The sequence below is a fragment of the Malania oleifera genome, chromosome 9, assembly GCF_029873635.1.
Source record: "Malania oleifera isolate guangnan ecotype guangnan chromosome 9, ASM2987363v1, whole genome shotgun sequence".
In the NCBI taxonomy this organism is placed as follows: Eukaryota; Viridiplantae; Streptophyta; class Magnoliopsida; order Santalales; family Ximeniaceae; genus Malania; species Malania oleifera.
The window spans coordinates 6,480,257-6,502,935 of NC_080425.1; the positions used below are offsets into that span (position 1 = coordinate 6,480,257).

A 22,679-nucleotide genomic window follows, 5' to 3' on the forward strand; every position below is an offset into this window, starting at 1 on the left:
TATTGGATAATGAAGCCCAATTAAGCTTATGAGCATCTGAGTCAAGGATGATGAGACTTGAACTCAATTCACAAGCCTCCTTGAGTGGCTTGAACTTGACCCACTTTAGAATAATTGAGTTGAGTGTAGCCTAAAGTTGAGGGGAGCTCAGGTAGCTTGCAAGCTAGCTTCATTCCTTAACATCCCCTTAGGGGTATTACGAAGAAAGTACACTTAATTGTCTTGAAACTCAATCAGTTCCTGGTTTATTCAAGTAGAAGGAGAATTTAAGATCTTTGTAGTGTTAAATCAGATTATAAAATAAAGAAATGCTTCTATTGCGCTATCTGATTGTCATAATAGCTATAATATTAGAAGGAAAATTTTTTTTGGGACTTAGAAATTTCCAAATGAATGAAGGATAAACACTTTAAAGACCTATATAAATTTCAAAAAAATCAGTTTGGTTTTATGCGTGGGAGATGAACTACATAAGCTATATATCTATTAAGTACATTAATGAGAAGGTTTTAGAAAAAGAAGAGGAATCTGTTCCATTTCTCCTAATGCTGAGACCTTTGAAAAGACTTTCACTGATGGCCTTTTGCTGCAGGAGGCTTAACATTTCCGTCACCATGATGAACAATAAGGCCGAGAAGAGATCTCCTTGCCTCAACCATCTGAAGGATTTGAGGATTTGGAAAAAAAATCAGAGGAGCAGCCATTAATGAGCATTGGAAATATTGAAATGGTAATACATGGATGAATCCATTTACGTCAAAGATCACCGAAGGCCATTATTTTGAGATGTAGAGGAGAAAATCTCAATCATGGTCAAAAGCTTTTTCCATATCAAGTTTTCAAACCACCTCAGCTTTCTTGCCTTTGAGGAGGTATCCACAACGTCAGAGGCTATAATGGAAGCATCCATGATCTGTCTAATAAAGTGTGTTGATGCTCATCTATGACTTCCTCGGATAGCATTTATTGAGTGTCGAGGGAGCACCTCAGATAAGATTTTGTTAATGCTTCCCACTAAGCTTATAGTCTGTAATTCTTGATGTTTAAGGCACCTACTTTTCTAGGAATCAGGGTAACAAATATTGAGTTAAAACTGTTTATCCATTTGCCTATTCTGTGAAAAATCATCAAAAGTCCTAATATTCTCCTGCTTGAGGAGGTCGCAGCTTGCTTGAAAGAAAGTGAAAGTGCATCCATCAAGGCCTGGGATTTTATCCCCATTGCAGTCCTTAAGGCCAGTCTTGTTCACTGGCAGCACCCTTGATACTCTTTAATGATTTATATTTTTACTGATAAAAAAGAGTACATAGTTTTAATCTATAGGAAGCCTATAATAAGGTAACTAGGGAAGTCTTATGGTGGGTTTCTTTAAAAAAGAGGGATTATGTTGGTTTCTTTGAGGGTGGGTCCTGGGTCAATGGTAAGGTGGATCCTTTTGTGACTGTTTGGTCATGGATTTGAGTCCAAAGAAACAGCCTCATCTGCATAAAAGTAGGGGTAAGGCTGCATACACTGTGACGACCCTCCCCTTTCCCTCACAAAGCAGGGAGCCTTATGGCCTGGGGACGCCTTTTTTATTTTTATTTTATTTTTGTGGTAGGTACATAAATGTCATTAGAGGCATATAGATGGGGTAGTGACTAGTGTTTATTTAGGACTAAATGCGGAGAATCCAGGGAATTCCCTATCATAGCATGGGTACATCAAGGTTTTGTATTGAATTTTCATCTTTTTGCCTTATTTATGGATGAAACTTACACTATCCAGTTGTATGTTGTTTGCAAGTGATGAAATTAGAGGTGGAGTAGAATCTAATTTGGTATTATGGAGGCAAGCTTTAGAATTTGTAGGTTTTATGATAAGTAGAAACAAAACGAAATACATGAATTCTATGTTTGGAGAGGCCTTGGATTTGGATTTGTATTAGATTTGGATGAGATGTAATATAAAATTGTATTGAAATTTGCCCAAATCCACCCAAATCTAAGGTCTAAAATCTATGCTCCCAAATGCAGCAGAAATGTGATTCTCACCATTTTCAAAGGAATATCAGAGAAAATACTAGATAGGTCACAAACCTTTAACACCAATAGATTTCAGTACTTTGGATGTCTTGTGTGAGTTGAATGAGAAATTGATGATGTAATAAACAGACTTAAAGCCAATTGGAAAAATGGAGGAATGCTTTGGGCATTTTGTAATTATTGAACTTTGATAATATTGAAAAGAAATGACCCGTAGGATCATTTAAGAAGATCACTATGCTATATAGATGAGAGTGTCGCGCAACAAAGAAGCAACATATCCAAAACATAAAAAGTTGCAAAATGAGAATGCTAATATGGATGATTGGTGTAAAAGATACAAGGAATGAACACATCCGTGTTAAGCTATCCATAGCAAGATGAGATAAAGGAAGGGCAATTAAGATGGTTTGGGAACTTGCAACATACATAATAAACTAGTTGACATACTAGTGATGAGGGGTGAGTTAATTGCTGTTAATGGTAGTAGGACGGGAAGAGTGTACCTAGAGTAACTTGGACTAAGTGAGTAGGCCAATAATATATATTAGGCCTTAACACTCCACCAGACATGGAGAGATGAAAAAGAGATAAACAACACCCATTATAGGGAGTAAGATAATTCTTCATAAACAAATAATAATCACGGGCAACAAGACTAGAACCGAGGACCTCCTGGCAACTTGGCTTTGTTACCATGTTAGAATACCACTTCATCTAAAAGCTTAAACTGTTAGGTTGTGGGCCAACAATGTATATCAGGCCTTAACATGAACAAAATGAGGGAAGGGCAATTTAGATGGTCTGAACACTTGCAACATAGACTAGATAGGGAATTATTAAGAAATAGTTATTTAGTTGATGCTAGATTCTCTAAGAGGGGAAGTGTGAACTTTTTTTGGCTTGGAGGGGGAGGGTAAACTTAGAATCACTTGGATCAAGGTTGTAGGAAAGGATTTGAAGCTACTCTGCCTTTTAGAAGATGTTGCCTTAGATCTAATAAAATGTCAGAAAAGGAATCATATAGCTAACTCCACCTAGCGGGACTTAAAGGTGTTGTTATTTTGGATATAGCATTTTAGTGAACGAAGATCTGTGACAGCTTATAATATTGAGGGAGGAAATTACTCAAATGTTTGAATTTCTTAATTAAATAAATATAATGAAGCACAAATATACTTGAACTTTTCATTGAATTTGGTATAGAAATGATTTATAAAATTGCTGCATGAAGTTTTAGTGAAAGTGTACAGTTCTAATTAAGCATTTATTTCCCCCCTTTTCTAGGGATGAGGGAGTTCATTGGGGGATTCAAAATGGCCTTTATCTTTCTAGAAGCACAATTGTGTATTTCAAGCACAATGACATGAACTCACTAGAACATACTTTGGAGAAATTTACTTCACAGAATAAACGGGCTAAGAAGCTGCGGCGTTACATTGTTGTTGAAGCTGTGTACCAGGTACCTTTTGGCATTTATACATTTCAATTTTACATGCACACGCTCTCATATATACAGTTTGGAACCCAACGTAGATGCTTCAGTCTCTGTGGGCATGTGTGCACTTGTTTGTGTGTACATGTGGTGTTGCTGCGCTCCTTCATCTTATTCTTTCCTAGTATCCTTGGTTTTCTGAATGTTGCATATCACAGTCTACCATAGATAGTGAATTTAAAATTTAAAGGGCAACTTCAGTGAAGTGTTCACTTTGTACATCTAGGAGAGAGCTCATAGTTTTTGTCAAACAACAGACCTGAAAAATCTCTCAAGAGAATGATTAGCATTTTTCGACTGTTGTACTTTTTCTGTTGGGTAGCATTTCAAATTTGTGATCATTTTTTTTTGTTTTTTTATTTTTATTTTTATTTTTATTTTTTGCATCACAACATTGTCATCATATTGTATTAAGAGTGAGGACCATGATCTGGGATGGGGAGAAATTTTTTTCTACTTAAATCTCAGGTTTACATAGGAATTTATGTCCTGGAGAGAACACAATTACAAATGGAAGTACACATATTATTGAAGATATTATTCATAAAACAGTTTGTCATTGGGTCTCAAATGCTGCTATGTCCCAATCTAACCAGTTGGCCAGTAGTCCCAGCTTTTCTAAAATTTAAAGTATGAGATTAGCTCCAGCTACTAGTCTTTCCTGAACTGATAGTGTTCTACGTGGTTGCTTGATCTGATAATTTCAGTATAAATATACCTCATTTTCAATTTTTAGTATGATCCTAGAGGGATTAAATTGTTAAGGTAGGAACTCATGTTGTGGACCTGCATAAGATGAATGAGGCTGTGTTGGATGGAATTGTGAAGTTACTCCCACCCTGGACCACATGTGTGGGCTCTCTCTCACACACACATACACACCTGCACGCACATGGTACACACTCAACATGCCTGTGCAGATACTTTTCTTCTGTCTAAAGGTTGATGCTGCTTTCATATTTGCATTGCATTTTGTTGTTGCTTCTGGTAATCCTTATTTTTGACAGTTATGTGCATGGTAACTTCTTGTACTTCTACAAGAATGACCTTTCAGATGGAATAATACTCTTTGAACCTTTTATTTTCCTGTTTGCAGTCATGTTGAAACTCTACGCTTGAGATTGCTTAAGAAATTGTCCATCTTATTGGTCTTGCATTTTTACGTTTAATACAATGAAGTAGCATAATCAAAAGAATGTAGGTCTCATTCTAGTTACCTGCACCATGCTTCTGTAGAATCATTTTTTGCCTCATCTCATCTACGCTTCACTTATTTTATTCTGCTTGACTAGGTGATAATCAAGATCTTAAATTCAATTCCGACTCAAATTTCGAAGCTCCAAAAGTACAAAAATTTCGATGGAAATTTTGATTTCGATGTCAATTTTGATTTCGATTTGAAAAAATAATGGAAACCAGTAGTAGACATGGAATTCTTTTATGAAGCTTTAGAAATGATTAATAGACATAATAATGTAAGGTTTAGAACTAATATATTACAAGTAAATACATCTATGCTGTGTATAAGGTTGAGAAGTTGTAATATAATATGTGCAACAAACATATTTGTAAGATAATGTACATGAAACATATTTAGTGAATTAGTTAAGACAAATGAAATTCATAAATCATTTTAATATTATTTATTATACAAATAATGATAATTTAAAATAAATGGCTAAATAAAATGTTGCTGTAATTTTATTTTTTTATATAATTTCAAAAGCACTTGTAATAATCATTTGTTTCAATAAAAAATAAATTAAAAGAGAAATTTCATTTCACTCCTAAATCCCTCATTTGAATTCTGAGTAAATTTCATTACATAGTTCAAATTTTGATTAACTTCGCTAAAATTTCGAGATTTCGATAAATTTCAAATGATTTATTGAGATTTCGACAGAAATTATGCAAAACGGAAATCGACTGCCATTTCGATTTTGAGAGTGACGGAAATCAGAAATTTTGACAATTTTGTGGAAATTTAAGACCATTGTGATAATTATGTTTTGGTTTTTAAAATTTTTTAGAATTCTGGCCAAATAGCTCCCTTGGATGAGATCATTAAGTTGAAGGAAAAATATCGCTTCCGTGTTTTATTGGACGAAAGCAACTCATTGGGTGTACTTGGTAGCTCTGGAAGAGGTCTCACTGAACACTGGGGGGTTCCGGTATGTTTAGTAACTTATTGGATGTGACTGGTTATTCATTTCTCTCTATGCTTTAATAATGGTCTGGTTTTGCAGATTGAGAAGATTGATATTGTAACTGCTGCCATGGGACATGCGTTAGCCACTGAAGGTGGATTTTGCACTGGAAGTGCTCGGGTCATTGATCACCAAGTATGTGGGCAACACCAAATCCAATTTGTCTTTTTTATTATAACATTACACTAGGTTAAAAAGATTTAAAGTTCCAGAGTAGGCTAAATATATATTTTTTCTCTTCTGTTTCCCCCCCCCGGCAACTGTATCAGCTTACTTTAATACTTAATTTGGCTTCCTCTTATAATTGCTAATGCCATTGGTGCAATTGTTTGGCAGCGACTGAGCAGTTCTGGCTATGTCTTCTCTGCATCTTTGCCCCCATATCTTGCAAGTGCTGCAATTACTGCTATTGATGTCCTGGAGGAAAACCCTGATCTGATTACGAAACTGAAGGAGAACATTGCTTTTCTATGGAAAGGTTTGCTTCAATTTTATTGTTAATTCTGCAAAGCTCTTTTTAGCATATATCCAACCATTAGGTCGTGCTTGACAAACAGGTTTCTTGTCACATAACCTGTTTTTTAGTATTGTCTTCCCTCATGGAACCACCTATGGTGTTCCGCAGGGTGTGGGCTGGCAGTGGCCCTGGATGATGACTAGCTAACACCTTGTGTACACCTTCTTATCTAAGCAATCTGCATTTGGTTGATTTAGCAGCTCCATGGATCCTTGAGCACTTATGCATTGGACATTGCATGACGCATCTGATCTAGACAGTCTTTGCTAAATAATTAGTGTTTAGATGAGTTCCAATAGCTGATTGTGAAGCCTTGCAATTTTCTCCTTTTTGGTAAGCTTAATTGTGTAACCTGTCCAGCATTTCTTTACAAATTCAAATAGCCTAACACAATGTGACAAATGGGGCTAATTTTCATCATCTGAATGTTTATTGTTCTCGCCTTAACCATTGGTGTCTTCTTACTATAGCTGTTGAAACTTGACTCTGAACATCTGATTACAGTGCTTACTAATATAAGAAGTTTATATTAAGGTGCTAGATAGTAGTATGAGTGCACCCCGGTTATTTGAATTTTGTTTGCTGCCACCACCACCACCATCATCATCATCATCGTCATCATCTTGGATGAGAATTCTAGTAGGGCAGCTCTTCTTGTGGGTTTTTTTTTTTTTTTGCGTTGGGGGTTGGGATTGTGTTTATTTGGAGGGGTTATTTAGGAATTAACTTTTTTTAATCTATGAAATTAAAGAAAATAGAAAGAAAATCACAGTATATTTGCATAATAACAGATGTAAAAATTTGCGAAGCCAAAAGTTATAAATAAAATATTCATAAATGCATGAAAAAAAGGAGACTTTGTTACAGTTGAGCAGTAAATATTTGTACAGGTTCTCCTTCTTCCTCCCCCTTCTCTTCTCTAAGTCTCTTTCTTTCCCCCTTAGATCTCCTCTGTTCTGTTCTTCGCACTCTGCTATGTGTTTAATTTCTGTCCTGCTGCCTCTTCTGCTTGCAGCAATTCCTCTTCTTCTCCTCCCTTTCTTCTCTTCTCCTTTCTATTTTTCTCCCCAATTCTCCCAATCTCTCTTCATTTCTGGTTTTCTGTTCCTGTACTAAATCAATTTGGCATCAGAGCCAAAATTCAATTCAGTCCTAGTCTTCCTTGTTGCTGCTTTTCCATCACTTGACTGCTACTATTGTACACCATAAGGCCATAACTGTATTTAAAATTCCTTCAACTACATTCCAATATCTGCCCATATTGCTTCAAACCAGATATTTCCAACAATTTAGCAAAGAAAACAGGGAAAAAATTCAAAATTTGAGACACTGTTCATCATATGCAACTTTTTAAGAAAATTGCATCTGTGCCCCTCAATTTTGAACACCTTTTCCAGGCATCGTTTTACAATGCGTCCATCATCAGCAGTAACAGAAACTCTTGAAAGGCTTTCCCCTGCAATTTCACTTTCATCTGATGAGGGGTGTGACCCCATGTGCCACGTGAAACTCATCTATCCGACCCTCTTTAAAATCCCACATTTTATGGTGTTTTCTTGACACACCACCGCCACCTTCAACAGATTCACCACCCTTCATTTTACTACCATCCAGAATACAATCGCTGGCGGCCGGCCCCCATGTGAGTCGCATTCTGAATTGCAAGAAATTAAGTTAAGCCATGGAATTTTGAAATTTTTGCAATATTTCAACTTGGCTTTGAGATATTTTGGTCTATGCTACAAAATCTTGGACTGTCCATGCAAGTGTCAGTGATTTGAAGGTCCTCCAGCATTCAGATAGGGGCCCAGCTGCAATGTTTTGAGATTTACTGCGACAAATTAATTTTCTTTCGTAAGATTTTTATGTTGGTTTGTAGAATTTCATTTTCAATTGTTTTATATGTATTTTTGGAGGATCAATTCAGTGTTCCAACACCCCTTTTCAAGTTTATTAGTGGAGTTTTCTTGGAGCATCTGTGAGAAATTGAAGTAAAATATTTGAAGAATCTGTCAAAAATATAAAGCCAGTGCAAGGAACTTTTTGTATTATCGCAGATAAGCTTACACTACTTAGATTCCATAGAAATTGATTTAATGTTACTTCTATAATTGGTACTTTTTGAATTTGCATCTGTCCATATTATCTCTCTGGTAAAAGAAATGATGAGTCAAATGCATATATCTTGTTCCCACCTAGTTGGCAATTCTCAACAATTGATAAATCCTAGATGTCCTTGTGATTTTGATGGTTGTTCAAGTCCTCAGCTTTTCTTAGATTGGTTGAGAATTATTTTAATTGGTAAGGATTGGATGACCACCAGCCTATCTACTTAGCCAAATCAAAACTTCTTGGTTAGAAAAGGAATATTGGCAAAAAGTTTGAAAGAGACATAATCTATTGGTGAGAACCTTGTTGTTAAGGCTTGATATACATCGTTGGCTCACAACCTAACAGCTTAAGCTTTTAGGTGAGTTGTTAATCTAATATGGTATCAGAACCATGGTTGCTAGGAGGTTCTGGGTTCAACTGTTGTTGCCTGCGTTTTATGCAAGTTTGTTAAAAAAAATTATTGTGTTCCCAATATGGGCATTATTATTCTTTGCTAATCTCTCCACGTGCAATCAGGCTGCATGTGCGGGGCAGTGTTATGGCTTGATATATTGTTCACCCACTAACAGCTTAAGCCTTTAGCTTTAGGTATAGTGGTAACCTAACCTCATTTTATCACTTGGCTCGAAATGATATATATTTTAAGAGAGAAATTAGCCTCCTATTCTTACATTAGTGGACCATCTATGTAGTCTTAGGCAACTTTTTTCTAGTGTCGCCAATTACTACCTTAAATTTAGAGGCCTCATTTATTGATGTGCTCTTAGTGAGGAACCTAGAGTGGTGAGCATGTTCAGAAAAGGGTTGAAAAATGAAATGTGAAAGCATCTTATTTTGTGAAACTGAAAATGCCCACCACTCTATTTGAGGCTTACCACACGGATTTGGAAGCTGAGAGATCTTTCTAGTGGTCCACCCATAACAACATTTCTCATGATAAAAAGTTTCATCCTTCCTAGATCAACTTTTAAGTGGTCAAGAGGTAGTCATAACCCTGCCGACACGTTCAAGACAGAACTGAGATTGTTGAGGATCAACAATCAAATATTAGAAGTGCTCATGCATATTGTTGCATAATTGAGTGGCTACATAAATAATTAGCCTATTATTAGTGCACAATTTTTTGAGCCTTCGTTGAACACAAGTCATTCACCTTATCAAAATAGGGCCTTAGACTTGTCTTTAGAGACCCTAAACAATGTCACTGTTTTTGGGCCAGAAATGGACCTTGATTTGTCACCAAACTTGGCTGTTGAGACTTGCAAAGTTCAAAATGAGTTGCCAACTGCTAGGGAAGATATGTTTGTCAATGACCCTAGTCTTCAACTCCAATTGTCCATTTTTTACCCAATGACCAAACGAATGAGCAACAATTGTTGCTCCAGAGTTCGTTGAAAATTCTTTACTCATGGAACCCATTTGTTGAAAATGCCTTGTGATAAATTTGCTTGGAGTATATGGAATATGCTTTTTCATGTTATGGGAGAAAGCTGGGTTTGCCCTCCCTCAGTGGAATACTTTTTAGAACTATCCTTTGCAGGCTTTGGTAGAAGAAAAAATAGGGCAACCTTTTGGAAGTGTGGCTTTTTCTCAGTATTATGAGGTATTTGGATGGAATGTAATACTTGGATATTTTCTGGGAAAAAAATTAAACCAGATGCTGGTTTGGGAAAAAATAAAGTATTTGGCCTCTTTGTGGTGTGTCGGGTATGGACTTTTTAAAGAATCAAGCTTTGGAGAGTTTCAAAGAGATTGGAGGAACATGTTGACTTGATGATTTTTTCTTGGGTGCCTTTTATGTTTTTTGTTTAGTCTTGGAGTGTCTCAGGTTGTCTCAGGAGATTTCTCATCCTCCCTCTTGTAATTTCTCTTTCTATTAGTGATATCTTTTTTTGTTATAAAAAAAATGATTTCTCTTCCGTCGTAAATTTGTGCGTCCTTCATCCTTTGCATCTTCTTCCACTGCATCTTCTTTAACCAAATCTAGTGAAACATTGTCCATCATTCTAGAAAATGGAGTTTCCAACATAATTGGATATTAAATTGATTTCTTGTTTGGAGGGCTTGTTATTTTATCACAGGACACTGCAGCCTTCTGTGCTACTTGCAGTTGGAGGATCTTTTAGATGCTCTCCAATGGTGATTGGCAATGCAATGCAGTTTGTGTCACGTCTTGATTTGCCAACATGTTGGGCTTTGTTCCCACTTGTGAAGATAAAGCTACTATGCCATTTTAGAACTCAAGGTCGAGTTTTCTCTAACAAGGTGAGTTTAATAGAGAACCACCAATGGAGAACTATATGTGTTTATATTTTAGCCAGGAATTTATTTTAGTTTGGAAAAATTCTGGTTATTTTAGAGGTTTAGTTAATTTATGTTTGTTTTGAGTATTTTAAGTACTTTGGGGTTATTTTTTAGTTACTTGTTTTACTTGGATTATTTTGTAATTTTTTGTTTTAGTTGTAATATTAGGTGTATAGGCAATTTGTAATGTATGAAACAGTTATCATTTGAAATCAGAATTCCAGAGTGCCCGCCTCCTTCCTCCCTCTTCCCCCTCTCATGCAGGTTCACCCTCTCTTCTTCTTCTTCCTCCCTGCTTGATCTTCTCCCTTATGTCCGTCTCTAATTCTCTTTCTTTCCCTCTCAGTTCTCCTCTATTCTATTCTTCTCTAACTCTCTGCTTTGTCTTTAATTTCCATCCTGCTGTCTCTTCTGCTTGCAGCAGTTCCTCTTCTCCACCTCAAGGTGCCCCTTGCACAGTTTTATGCCTCACCTCATCAGGAGTAAAATGTCTCACATTTTAAAACATAGATGAACAACTACTGAAACCTAGATGAATAATTAGATGAAAATTAAATTCCCATTACGCTTTAAAAAAAAAATAAAAAATTCCACTTTTTGAGAAACAACTGCCTATTTGCGAGAATAGTTCATTATGTTGAGTGGTAATGGCTACCCCAAATCAAATATTGTGATCTCTGGTGATTAACTTATAATATTGCTAGTGTGCATATTGGAATGTTGCATCTTTTTTGAAGAATGTGATGGGATTTTATTAAGTTGGGGGCTCGTGAATGGGAATTCAAATGCAAATGTGTCATCTACAATTGAGAACCACACGATCTTTGGTCGGCAATTCTGAGATTTTAACTGAGATCCATAGAACTTTGCTTTTAGCTGGTGTATTTAAATAATTCAGTATGGTTTGTTCCAACTTCATAGATTCTTTATGGTGAATTTTATGGTTTCCAGTGACGTTTGTAGAGTTTCAAAAATATATTTATATTTGATAAATTTCTGTGGGAAATTAGCAAAACCTCAGCAATTTTTTTGAAATTTTGTGAGATGTCAGTTGGAGTGTGTCACATAATTATATTTTATTGAACATAGTGGTTGATAAGGATGATGTTTCTATTTCCCATTTACTCTCTGTTGCTCATACTTTTTCTTCCCCCGCCCCTTTGGTGTGTGAACGCGTGCTTATTTTTTCTTTAAGGGGTTGCATTACTCTGTTCAACCTTTCTTGTCGACTATTCTTAATTATTTATTTACTTCTTCTTTTTAAGTTTTGTTCTGCATTCTTTAAAGTTTTACCAAGATCTTGAAAAGATGTTCAGAAATTTTCTTTGGTTTGGGTGGTGTGGGGATAGTAGGAGGGATCATTTAGTGAGGGAGGTTGTTAGGTAGCCTAGGTCTCAAAGGTGGAAAAGTGGATATGGCAGTCCCACTTGGAAACTAAGGCTCCATTTCTTTGCACTTAATAGCCTTTGAATAGAAGCTGGGCCCTTAAAGACCCTTAATTGGTGTTTAATTATCTCTGACTGAACTGGAGATCTTCCAATTGCTGATACGCTTAGAGGGCCATTTAAAGGCTGCCTTTGACATTTTGTCTCCAAAAAATGCAAATGCCATAATGTTTTATATTTTCCATGATACACCTCCTCTCATCTCCTAAATTCTATCTCTCGCACATTCAGATTTGTTACCAAGCAACTAAAATAATTAATCATTTAGATTCTGAGAATGATCCATTTCTATTTAGAAACCAGTTTTCAAATTTTGAACCACATTCAGTATTCAACACTTAACAAGCTCCTTAAGTCTCTTTGCAGGGGGTAATTAAGAATAGATATGGTCTCTAGCACACTGGGTGGGGATGCTAAGTTTGCTGGGAATGCTACTCATGTTGCTCTTTGGAAATTTATCCCATAGAGTTAATCTTCTTTCCCTTCTTTCTCTTTATATGAACTTGGTGATGGGACTTAAATTTGATTTTGGGAGGATTTCTGGGGAGGGGATATTTCCATTTGTAATGCTTTTCCATCTCCTTTTCATCTCTCAATCCTCTGCTCTCATGATGCTCCTGCCTCCAAACATCATCAAGATGTTTTTTCTGTTTCTTGGAATCTTCAGTTTTTACATTCTCAATGGTAGATATTGCAACCTCTATCCCCAAAACAGGTCCTCTCCACTTCTGCAATCTCTCTCCCCCTCTCCTCCCTGGTTTCTTGTGTCATTATTGTGGCTGTAGGTCATGAAAGAAGAGTATCATAGATGATGAGTCCTGAACGAAGGGAAAGCCTTTGAGCTAAGGCTGGATAGAGTGGAAAAGGGCAAGTTTCTCTTTGTGCTGGAGCGTAATCCTAGATGTAATCGATGGGTGAGATTGTCTTTGTGGTGGGTGAGATTATCTTCGTCATCAGTGAAGTTCGTGGAAGTTTTTCTGTTGGTGTTTGGAAGGTTGTGCTGGGGTTAACAGAGCCATTTGAGTTGGTAGCATCACATAGTGGTTGGCGATTTGATCAACGACAGTTGGGAAGTTCTTGGAGTTACGATTGGGCTGTAGTGGAAGGTTTTTTGGTTTTTGTCTTTAGATGATCTAAAGGAAATGTATGGCGAGGATTTGTGTGGGAGTTTTATGCAATGGCCAAGGAATTTGGTGTGATGGCCCTGTTAATAATGACGGGCTATGGAAAGCTAATCGCTCGTGGAGCAAGGTGGTGATGACAGGAAGCAACAAGGTCTGTGATCAGTGTGGAGGTGCGATGCAGGTTCTGGTGCTTGGTTGTGCTGTGCCAATTGTTAATTCTGCTGTGCATCCAGATGCATCTAGGGTTTCATTAAAGGATGATTGGGTGGAGAAAATGGAGTAGAATTAGCTGGGTTGTGTGAAGGATGGGAATGGGGCCTGCAATTGCAAGGGGAATGGCGTGTGATTTGGAATGGGTTGACATTAATATGTCACTAACTCTGGGCCAGATTTTGGGCAGTTTTATATCAGATCCAGCATATAAAATTGGCCCTTCAGTTCAAGCTCAAAAATAAAATCCGCAGCGGGCCAATTTTCTAAGGCTCCGCAAGTTGGACCTGATCACAATCAGGCACAAATCTTAGTAAAAATTTTAAATCAGCAGCCTATGGACTCTTCTCCTTCACTGAAACAAGCCCACGTCCTATCTTCTGTCTTACAGACGGAGAAAGCGCAGGCGGTTATCTCCTCTTTAATGGAAGAGATCCCAGTTCAGCTAAGGTTGAAGGATAAAGGTCCATAAAGCCAGACTGACTTGGAGCAAATTTGCACAGAGGAGAGAAATGCAAGTGAGTCAGAGTTGCTGGCTGTTTATAAGGGGGTATACAAAGGACCTAGAAGCTGGTGTTAAATTCAAGAAGAAATAATGGTTCTTGGGGGGGGGGGGCGGGCGCGAGGAGATCTTTGGTATGGGAAGTAAATCAGATGAGTTTAGGGCCCAAAAAGTTTATGCTCGGAAGGCAGTTCAGGTAATGTGGAAATGAGGGGAAGAATAGAGGAGAAAATAGGGTATTCTGGTAGAATAGTGGCAAAGTTTTAAGGAGAGCTACAGAAGGGAAGTTATGTCTTGTGGAAGATCCAAATGCTTAGAGGGCTGCAACTAGGGGAATGCAAAGGTAAGCAGGAGAAGAAATTGGGGGGATCTCTTGGACAATGATAGTGAAGTCCTTTGTGAGTTTGACCGTGATTGGTGGTTGCTTTTGGACGAAACTCAGAAACAATATGGATATGGTTCCGGATCTTCTGATTTTCTCGGGGATTTATTGTATGTGCCTCCATCTCCAATAGAAGGTTTGGAGGGGATTCCTGTTTTCGAGGATGGTGGTATGAATAATAAGCAACAGGATAAGGATGGAATGATGCATACCCCTGTGGAGGAGATTTCTAGGAAGGACTTAGAAGCACAAGAATTGATGGATAAGTTGGGTTTGTGACTGTCTAATCCTGTAAGAAATGAAGTTAGGCTTGATGGTACTAAAAGTAGGGCAAAGAAGGGCCAGAAAGAACTAGCTACTGTAAAGTGCTTGGTAGTCAGTACAATGGAAATGGTTTAAAGAAGGGTTTTCTTGGTTAATTCTTGTTATTTGTTTATTTATTTTCAAGGACTTCCTGCCCTTTTCTAGATATTAATTTCTCGTTCCTTTATCTAATATATCTCCTTTTTATCCAAAAAAAAAAGAAGAAATCCTGGTAGTGGATGGTTTTAGTTTTTTGAGTACTGTTCTTCATTCTCGGGGCTTACTTCTCTTAATGTCAGGTAAGGTGTCTATATAGTTCCATTAATTTCTGTTTGATCACTTCTTTTATTTATCTTACCTAGATTATGGATGCTCAGCCTATTTCCTATGCAAATTTTATTATAAGGTTCCTCCCAAAGTTAAGCTTTTGCACAATTTATGATTTATCTTACTTTGTTGCTTGGTGTTGTGCAATTCATTATATTGTGTTGAGCTAAGTTGGAATAGATCCCGCTGAAGGGAGGGCCATGAAACAAATTTAATTTCTATTTTTACTTGTAAATTGCCTTGAAAGTGTAGATTTTGAAAATTATTTGTTTTTGAGATCTTTTCTTCTCTGGCATCTTTCCTTTTATGCCAGGAAATTGGGTGTCTTCCTTATTATTTTTGAAAATTAATGGTTGACCACCAATTTTAGGCCATGGAACCAAGTGAGGAACTTCCATCACCTCTCCAAGCCCACATTTTAAGCTGGAGCCCATGTTTGGCTGACAAGAGCTATAGTCACATTCCAAAGGTTTATAGCCCAAGAGCTATGCAGCAAAATGTGATCCTCAGATTAGCTGCTTTAAACAAAAAAGCTACTCTTCACCCAAATTTCCCCCTCTTTTTGTAGATTATCAATGGTTAAAATTCTGCCTAGAGCGGCTTCCCAAGCAAAGAAGGCAAATTTGCTCGGATCCACTGTCGTCCCATATAGACTTCCAAGGGAAATTTTCACTGCTAGCATCATGTGTGGTCTGTCCAGCTCCTTTCAAAACAAGCTAGCCTCTTAACGGCCATTCTTGCTTGGCCTCCACTTAGATTCATCTTGAATAGCTTGGTGCTCCTCATTTTAGTACAAGCAGTCAAAAAAATCAACAAAAAATTGAAATTCCCAGTCTTGCGCATTCCTTTCAAAGGGGATGTTCCACATCAACCCATTGTCCTATTGAGGTCTGATCTCACTGAAGCATCATTATTACTCAATGAGTTGAAATGCTCCCAACTCACATAAAAGAAATGCAGGTAATTCAATAGAAAAGCCCCCAAGTTGCATCCCAAGATACCTGCCAATGAGGCACCATCCACCCCATCCCCAGTTGGGATAAGTTCTCTGCCCCATAGTTTCAGACCAAAGAGAAGAAGAGTGCATTGAGAGTAAGAATTCGATTAGCCTTGGCCTCGCAAAAAAACTATGGTGCCCTCCACAAATAGAAAGATGTTAGAATACCACTTCTGTTTGGTTGTGAGCCAACAATATATCAAGTTTTAAAACTCCCCCGCATGTGCAGTCTGACAGCACGTGGAGAGATAAACACACTATAGATAACACCCATTACAGGAAATACAATAATTTTTTAAGTACCACATAATAAACTCTGGCAACGAGACTAGAACCCAGGACCTCCTGGTAACCAGCTCTGATACTTTGTTAAAATACCACTTTACCGAAAAGCTTAAGCTGTTAGATTTGTGGGCCAACAGTGTATATCAAGCTTTAGCTTAAGATATTCCCATTTCCTTTCCAGTGTTTCCCACTTTAAGCCTGTTTATGAGTCCTGCAGCTTTTTGCAGCGTGAGACTGAACTTACATTACTCCAAGATGAAAAGAAGCAGAGATAGAGGATCTACTTGTCTCAAACCTCTATTAGATTGGAAGTAACCCCAATAACGTCCATTAATAAAGGGGAAGAATGTTGACATAGTGACCCATTGCTATAGAATTGCATCTCAAGCTTCCAAACCCCTTCTTTTTCAAACATAAATGAGAGAATCTGAAGCTACAACGTCAAAAGCTTTCTCAATGTCAAGTTTGCACACAATTCCGCTCCTACTTTGGTGTCTTAAATTTATGAAGCTATTAGGGCAGCATCCAAAATTCATCTCTTTTCAACGAGGGCAATCTGGTGCTGCTTGATATCTTCCCTCATGATTATGTTTTGTCTTGTGGCTAGTACCTTGGATATCAACTTATAATTGCTTCTCACTGAGTTAATAGGTGGGAAGTCTTTAATGTTAGCTTCCCTGTCCTTGTTAGGAATCTCATTGCAGTGAATGTAGATTTAAAGCTATCCACAAATCTGCCATTTGCATGAAAATCTTTAAAGAAAAAGTATATCAGATTTAATTGCCTCCTAGTTAGCTTGGAAGAATGCTATGGTGAAATCATCAGGGCTGGAGCTTTGTCACCATTCCATCCATTCAAAACAATCAAGGTCTCTTATTCATGGAAGGGTTTTGAAGCCTCATAACAGCAGTACTGTTGATTTCGTTGAAGATAATGCTTTCAGGCTTCAACCTGTGGTCTCAGGCTAGCAGGCTCAATGTAGAGGTTCCTATAGAACTTCCAGGTGCACTCTTTAATATCCCCATCCTCTTCAAGGACCATCCTATCTATCCCCACTTCGTTTAGAGCATTAAATCTTCCGACCACAATTTCTGTCTGGTAAAAGGATTTGTCTTACAGTCCCTATCCTTGACCTGAAGTGCCCTAAGTTTCTGCTTCAAGCAATGTCCTCCATGAAAATAGTGTCAGACTTCTCTTTTCGGAGTGTCAAATCTTCTTTCTTTATCCTTTTCGAAGATCCCTATTTTCAGATCAATTTTATCAAGGCCGTTGAGGAATCTCATTAGACAATTTTCTTTATGTTGGATGTCTCCAGAAGTACACTTTTTCCTTCCTAATTTTTTTTAAAAAAATTTGTTTTCTTTTAATCCGCATCAATTTGGACTCATATGTTCTTGAAGCAAAAGGGACTTTGGCCCATTGAACTCCTCTCATGTCCAAGAGGATAGAGAAGTGGTTGGATAATGGTCTCCGGAGGAGTTTCAGAGTGACTTTGGGATCATGTTCCACCCAATCTAAGACCAGGAATCTGTCAATTCTCAAGAAAGAAAAGGGGTCAGAGTGGTGGGGGTTTTCTTGAAAGAGCAAGTATATGAAAGGGAGATCAATAAGATTATTCACGTTCAAGAAGCCAAGGAGCTTATCAGCCTCTACGAAGAAGGGGCATCCCACTTCTCTGCAATGCCAATGGGCTCATTCCACAGAAGCTGCCTGGAAGATCCTTCACTCTGTACATAAACACTAGAAAAAAGCCAAGTGAAATTGTCTTCATAGTCCTGAACAAGTAGGAGGCATTGAAGGTCCCAATAAAGATGTCCACCAGCTCTGCAGCATCCTTTTCCCAAGGAACAATTAAGTGACCATCATGTTTTGATGCTGGAGGGAAGACCCAATTGCAGTTCCTCATTCCCTACACACTGCTGCAGTTCCACTGTCAATTGCCTCCAGTTTAGTTTCCTGCAAGCAGAAATTCACTTTTCCATTTTTTAGAGAACTTATCAATCCTTCCTGTGATCATTAATCCTTCCTGTTTACATTCTGCATTCAAGCCTATTTGAAATTATCAAGAATTACTTAAAGGTCTGTTCTGGTTATGTCTTCCACTTTCAGTTTTTTCTGGGAATTACAAAACTGCTGCCTTATTTTCTACTTTTCCAACATTGTATTGAAAACATGGAAAATATCTTTTAATTGTTTTCCAAGTTAATGTCAAAAAACTAGAAACCAAGGTGGCAGTTTTATAATTCTTTGGAAAACTGAATGAAAATGAAAATGTTTCCACAGTGGAACAGGCTGTTCATCCCTAACATTTCCATAGAAATACTAATTTAAGTCTGTCCTACCAAAAATAAACAAATAAAATAAACATTGAAATTGATTAGGACTAGATGATTGAAACTCATCCTCGTACCTTTTCTTCTCTGTTTATCCAAAAAACGAAGAAATGGGGACAAATTCTGCAGGTCTTCTGCGCTGTGGTTAAAACTATTCAAATACTATCCTTTTTTGTGATGCACTGTAAAGAGCACAAGTTTGTCTAGTATGAATTTTGTTTTCAATGAACTAATGAATAGCAATTTCATTGCTATTTAGCAAGATGCTGACGTTACCCTACATTTTTGCCCATCAATGCAGAATTGTCCAATATACCAGGCCTTTCAATAGCAAGTGATCCACGATCACCGATTGTTTTTCTGCGACTAGTGAAGCCAACAGGTTCTTTAAAGAATGACCTACATCTCCTTGAAGATATAGCTGATCGTGTAAGTAAATTATTCTTTAGCTTCATCCTACTGTCACATTTGCTAACTTTGCATTAGCCATTCCTAATGCTTGTGCGTACTGCAGGTGTTGAAGGAACATTATGTATTCGTGGTGGCTTCCAAACGATCAACGCTTGATAAATGCCAGCTGCCCGTTGGAATTAGATTGTTTGTTTCAGCTGCACATACAGAAGGTGACCTGTTGAAAGCATCTGATGCATTGAAGAGAGTTGCAGCTTCAGTGCTTATAAATTAATGATGTGTACACATGGCATCTCCGTTTATTGCTTTTATTTTTCTTTTGGGTCATTGGTTGGTTTAATGTTTATGTTAAGGAGGCCATAAATAATAGGGATAAACGGCCTGTGGCTAGCATTAGTCTTTATAATTATCTTTTGAATTTTTGTATTGCATAATTAGTTTCATTCAAACAATCGCGCAGAGTTTGTTTCCAACTGTAGTCTCCCCAGAAACAATGTGGCAGCGTTCTCTGTCTACACTTTGACTGCAGCAGATGAAAAGTTATGCTTGGGATTTTTTTTACCCCTTTAAACTATTTCGTTTTCCTTGGTGTTCGATGATTAATACATATTAACTCCCTTTTAATATATCAATTTGCATTAAAATTAACTTCCAATTACATGGATGAAGGGGACCTGAACACAGTGAGGAAGCCTTCAACAATGGCTGATATTCCCTACTACTGCAGCCAAGGGGTTTACAGTGTCTAATTAATGATGCCTGGGGTTTACATTAAACCAGAAGGATCATTTTTAATGTTGTGAATTTTTACATCATTAAATGGTGCTCAAATAAGTCGATGTATTGGGAACAATATTTACATTGTTTTGAAGGCATAAATATTAGACATTTAATTTGATTGTTTGGGTTTGAGCGAAGGAAATTATAGTTTTGTATTTTCAAATTCATAAAAATTCATATTCAACGTGTAAACAGATTAAAGTTGATGGCACTAGAAAGAAAATTTTGTATGTATTAAAATAGTGTTTTGAATTACATTGACTTAGGGCATAACAAAATATTTTGACATGGTAAAATATTTGAACCAGCTTTCTTTGATTAATGCAAATTAAGACAACACAAGGAGGGCTGTAAAATCTTTGATGCCAAGAGGGAGAACATAATAGAAGCTTAAAACAAATAAAAGAACAAAAATTAAGTAAATCAGAAAAAATGATAATTATGCAAAAAGAGAAATTTTACATAATTTGAAAGCAATCTGTATGTGCCGGATAGCAAAATTATTTGATGAGCACATGACATATTAGCGATTGAATAATTAGTAATAAACCATCCTCGCACGTCAACTCTTGATCAAAGCAAATTCTTATTTTACTTATTTAAACTCCTACAATTTACTGAAAGATTGCTTCCACTAGTCACCAAACTTCGAACCACTGCCCTGGATTTATAAATTTATTTTGGAGTACACAAACCAAAACCCACAAACCCTACTTGGAAATGACCAACCTAGGAAGCAGTCTCACATAGGATTTACCAAAAATAAAAATAAAAAGAAAATGTAGAACGGAAACAAAGATGCACAAAACCCTCTTATGCATACAAGCTTTATTACCCCGCCTCCATCCACATAAACCCTACAAGCAGTACACTTAGTTATATATATATATATATATATATATATATACTATATTACGCGATTCCAAGCTTCTTCCTCCGTTCCACAATGAAGTCATAAACTCTGTTTTGGTCAGGCAGTACTTTGGCGACGCTCTCCTTTTCCATGCACCTCTTGGCCCATCTCACGAGTTTTGGGCACTCTGCTCCCACGCTGAAGTTCCCAAATGTCTCGAACACGTAGAACCAACTGTAAAAGGGCACCAGAGTAATGTCCACCAGCCCAATATTTTCGCCACCAAAGTAAGTCCTTTCCCCAAGCTCTGCTTCCAACAGCTTGAAGCACTCTATCAGCTCTTTCCTTGCAGCTGCTTGGTCCTCCCCTGTCCCCGTCCACAGTCGTCGCCCTATGTAGTGTATCTGATACACAGTATTGCCAAGTGTTAATTAGGTCCAGGCATAGCTAAATTGAGGATAAAAAGATTGTTATGCGTGGAACTATAAATTAAATTGAGGACCAAAATTTATGTAGAACCTAACCTTTTTGTCAACGAAGTCGGCCCAAAACCTTGCTTGGGCTCGGTGGTAGGGATCAGAAGGCAGCAGAGGAGACTTGTCATTCCACACCTCGTCAATGTATTGAACTATTATGAGAGATTCACACAGAGGCTTCCCCTTGTGGATCAGAACAGGGATCTTCTTGTGAACAGGGTTGGTGATGAGAAGCAGAGGGCTCTTGTTGCTCACATCTTCTTCTCTGGATTCATACTCTATGCCCTTTTCGCCCAACGCGATTTTGACCCTCATTGGAAAAGGGCTCACCCACGAACCCAACAGGACAACCCTTTCGTCTGCCATAGTTAACAAATTACTACCTAAGCTGCAAATCAACTCAAGTATCGGAGAATGAACGAAGATGGAGCGAGGAGAACAAGTAATTTATAGGGGGATGGGGAAGGCGGTGTGGAGTTGGCTCTAGGGGTGGCTTCTTGTCGTTGGCGTCATGGCTTGGATCAGAGATTATGCTAGGATTAGATATATGCGCAACAATTAATATTCAAAATGGTGTGGAAGAACGTAGATGTGATGATGTTAAGCGTGGGCAGGAGGTTACTTCATTTGACTTTCAACGAGGACAAATCTCTGGTTAGGTAAGAAAGCTTGGGCTCAAAGTTGGAAAGAAAAAGGTCGTAATTTTGGGTTGCAGTAAATGGTAAAGTTCTTCGAACTTACTTTATTCACTATATGGAAGTATTAATTTTAACCTATTATTGGCATGCACTACTTGTATGTTCCATGATTCTTTATTTTTTTGAAGTTCTTTAAAATAATTATAAAAAAAAATAAAGAATTAAAAAGTATATGAACTTTTCGGGATGATTATAAATAGTTATTAGAGTATTTTGAAATAATTATAAGTCATTATAGAGATCAATTTAATTTTGAAGTTCTTTTAGAGTGGCTTGTTTTGTTGCTAATTAGTTTGGTGACCATTTTGAAAAATAAGTGAAGTAAAGATAACCAAATCATTGGTTATCTAATCCATTTGCTTATTCTAGAAAATAGAATTGTTCCTTTATTCTAATTTTTGAAAAGAAAAAATAACAGAAATCTTTTTTCAAAAAGTTATAGGTTCGAGAGTATAATTACAAATAGGAAAGGTAACTCTTTAACTTTCTTTAAGTGGAATTAAAGAATTAACATCTTAAAGCACTCTTTTTAAGAATAGTTACTGCTCTTATCTTGCATATGTGTCTTCCTTAAAAAAAGGGAAAAAAAACTATTTTTTGAAATTAATTTGATCGAATTTCACAAGAAATGGAGGTAATTAGAACCAATCAACCACCTACAAAGGTTGACCACTTGTAAAAGACAAGCCTCTAATTTTTATTTTTATTTTGAAAAACTTTTGAGTTACCCTACTCTTTGAAAAATCTCATGGAAGTCTCACTACTTTGTGTTTTTTCAAAACATCACACAAAAAATATAAAAATGTAAAAACACAAGACAAATGAAAAAATGTTATAAAATATGCAGAAAAATAAATAAAGATGAGACAGAAATTTACGTGGTTCGGCTATGCC

At 37.1% G+C, this 22,679-nt stretch overlaps 2 protein-coding genes across 5 annotated transcripts in view; one reads left to right on the forward strand and one right to left on the reverse strand.

Annotated features, from left to right (window-relative positions):
* Nucleotides 1-19,552, forward strand: part of LOC131163873 (long chain base biosynthesis protein 1) — a 35,570-nt gene extending 16,018 nt beyond the window's left edge. For all 4 annotated transcript variants that reach the window (XM_058120683.1, XM_058120680.1, XM_058120682.1 and 1 more), the window contains exons 8-13: nt 3,312-3,486; nt 5,550-5,690; nt 5,766-5,861; nt 6,063-6,204; nt 18,869-18,996; nt 19,082-19,552. In XM_058120683.1, coding sequence (XP_057976666.1) covers nt 3,312-3,486; nt 5,550-5,690; nt 5,766-5,861; nt 6,063-6,204; nt 18,869-18,996; nt 19,082-19,252 — 853 coding nt within the window. In that variant the 3' untranslated portion in view covers nt 19,253-19,552. The remainder of the gene's footprint in view (nt 1-3,311; nt 3,487-5,549; nt 5,691-5,765; nt 5,862-6,062; nt 6,205-18,868; nt 18,997-19,081) is intronic.
* A 775-nt stretch (nt 19,553-20,327) lies between these two features.
* LOC131163875 (probable glutathione S-transferase) lies at nt 20,328-21,748 on the reverse strand. Its single transcript, XM_058120685.1, has 2 exons — nt 21,136-21,748; nt 20,328-21,015 (listed from the first exon to the last, which is right to left on the reverse strand). Exons 1-2 carry the CDS (start codon nt 21,451-21,453, stop codon nt 20,671-20,673), a joined length of 663 nt encoding a protein of 220 aa, XP_057976668.1. The 5' UTR covers nt 21,454-21,748; the 3' UTR covers nt 20,328-20,670.
* Nucleotides 21,749-22,679: the final 931 nt, after the last annotated feature.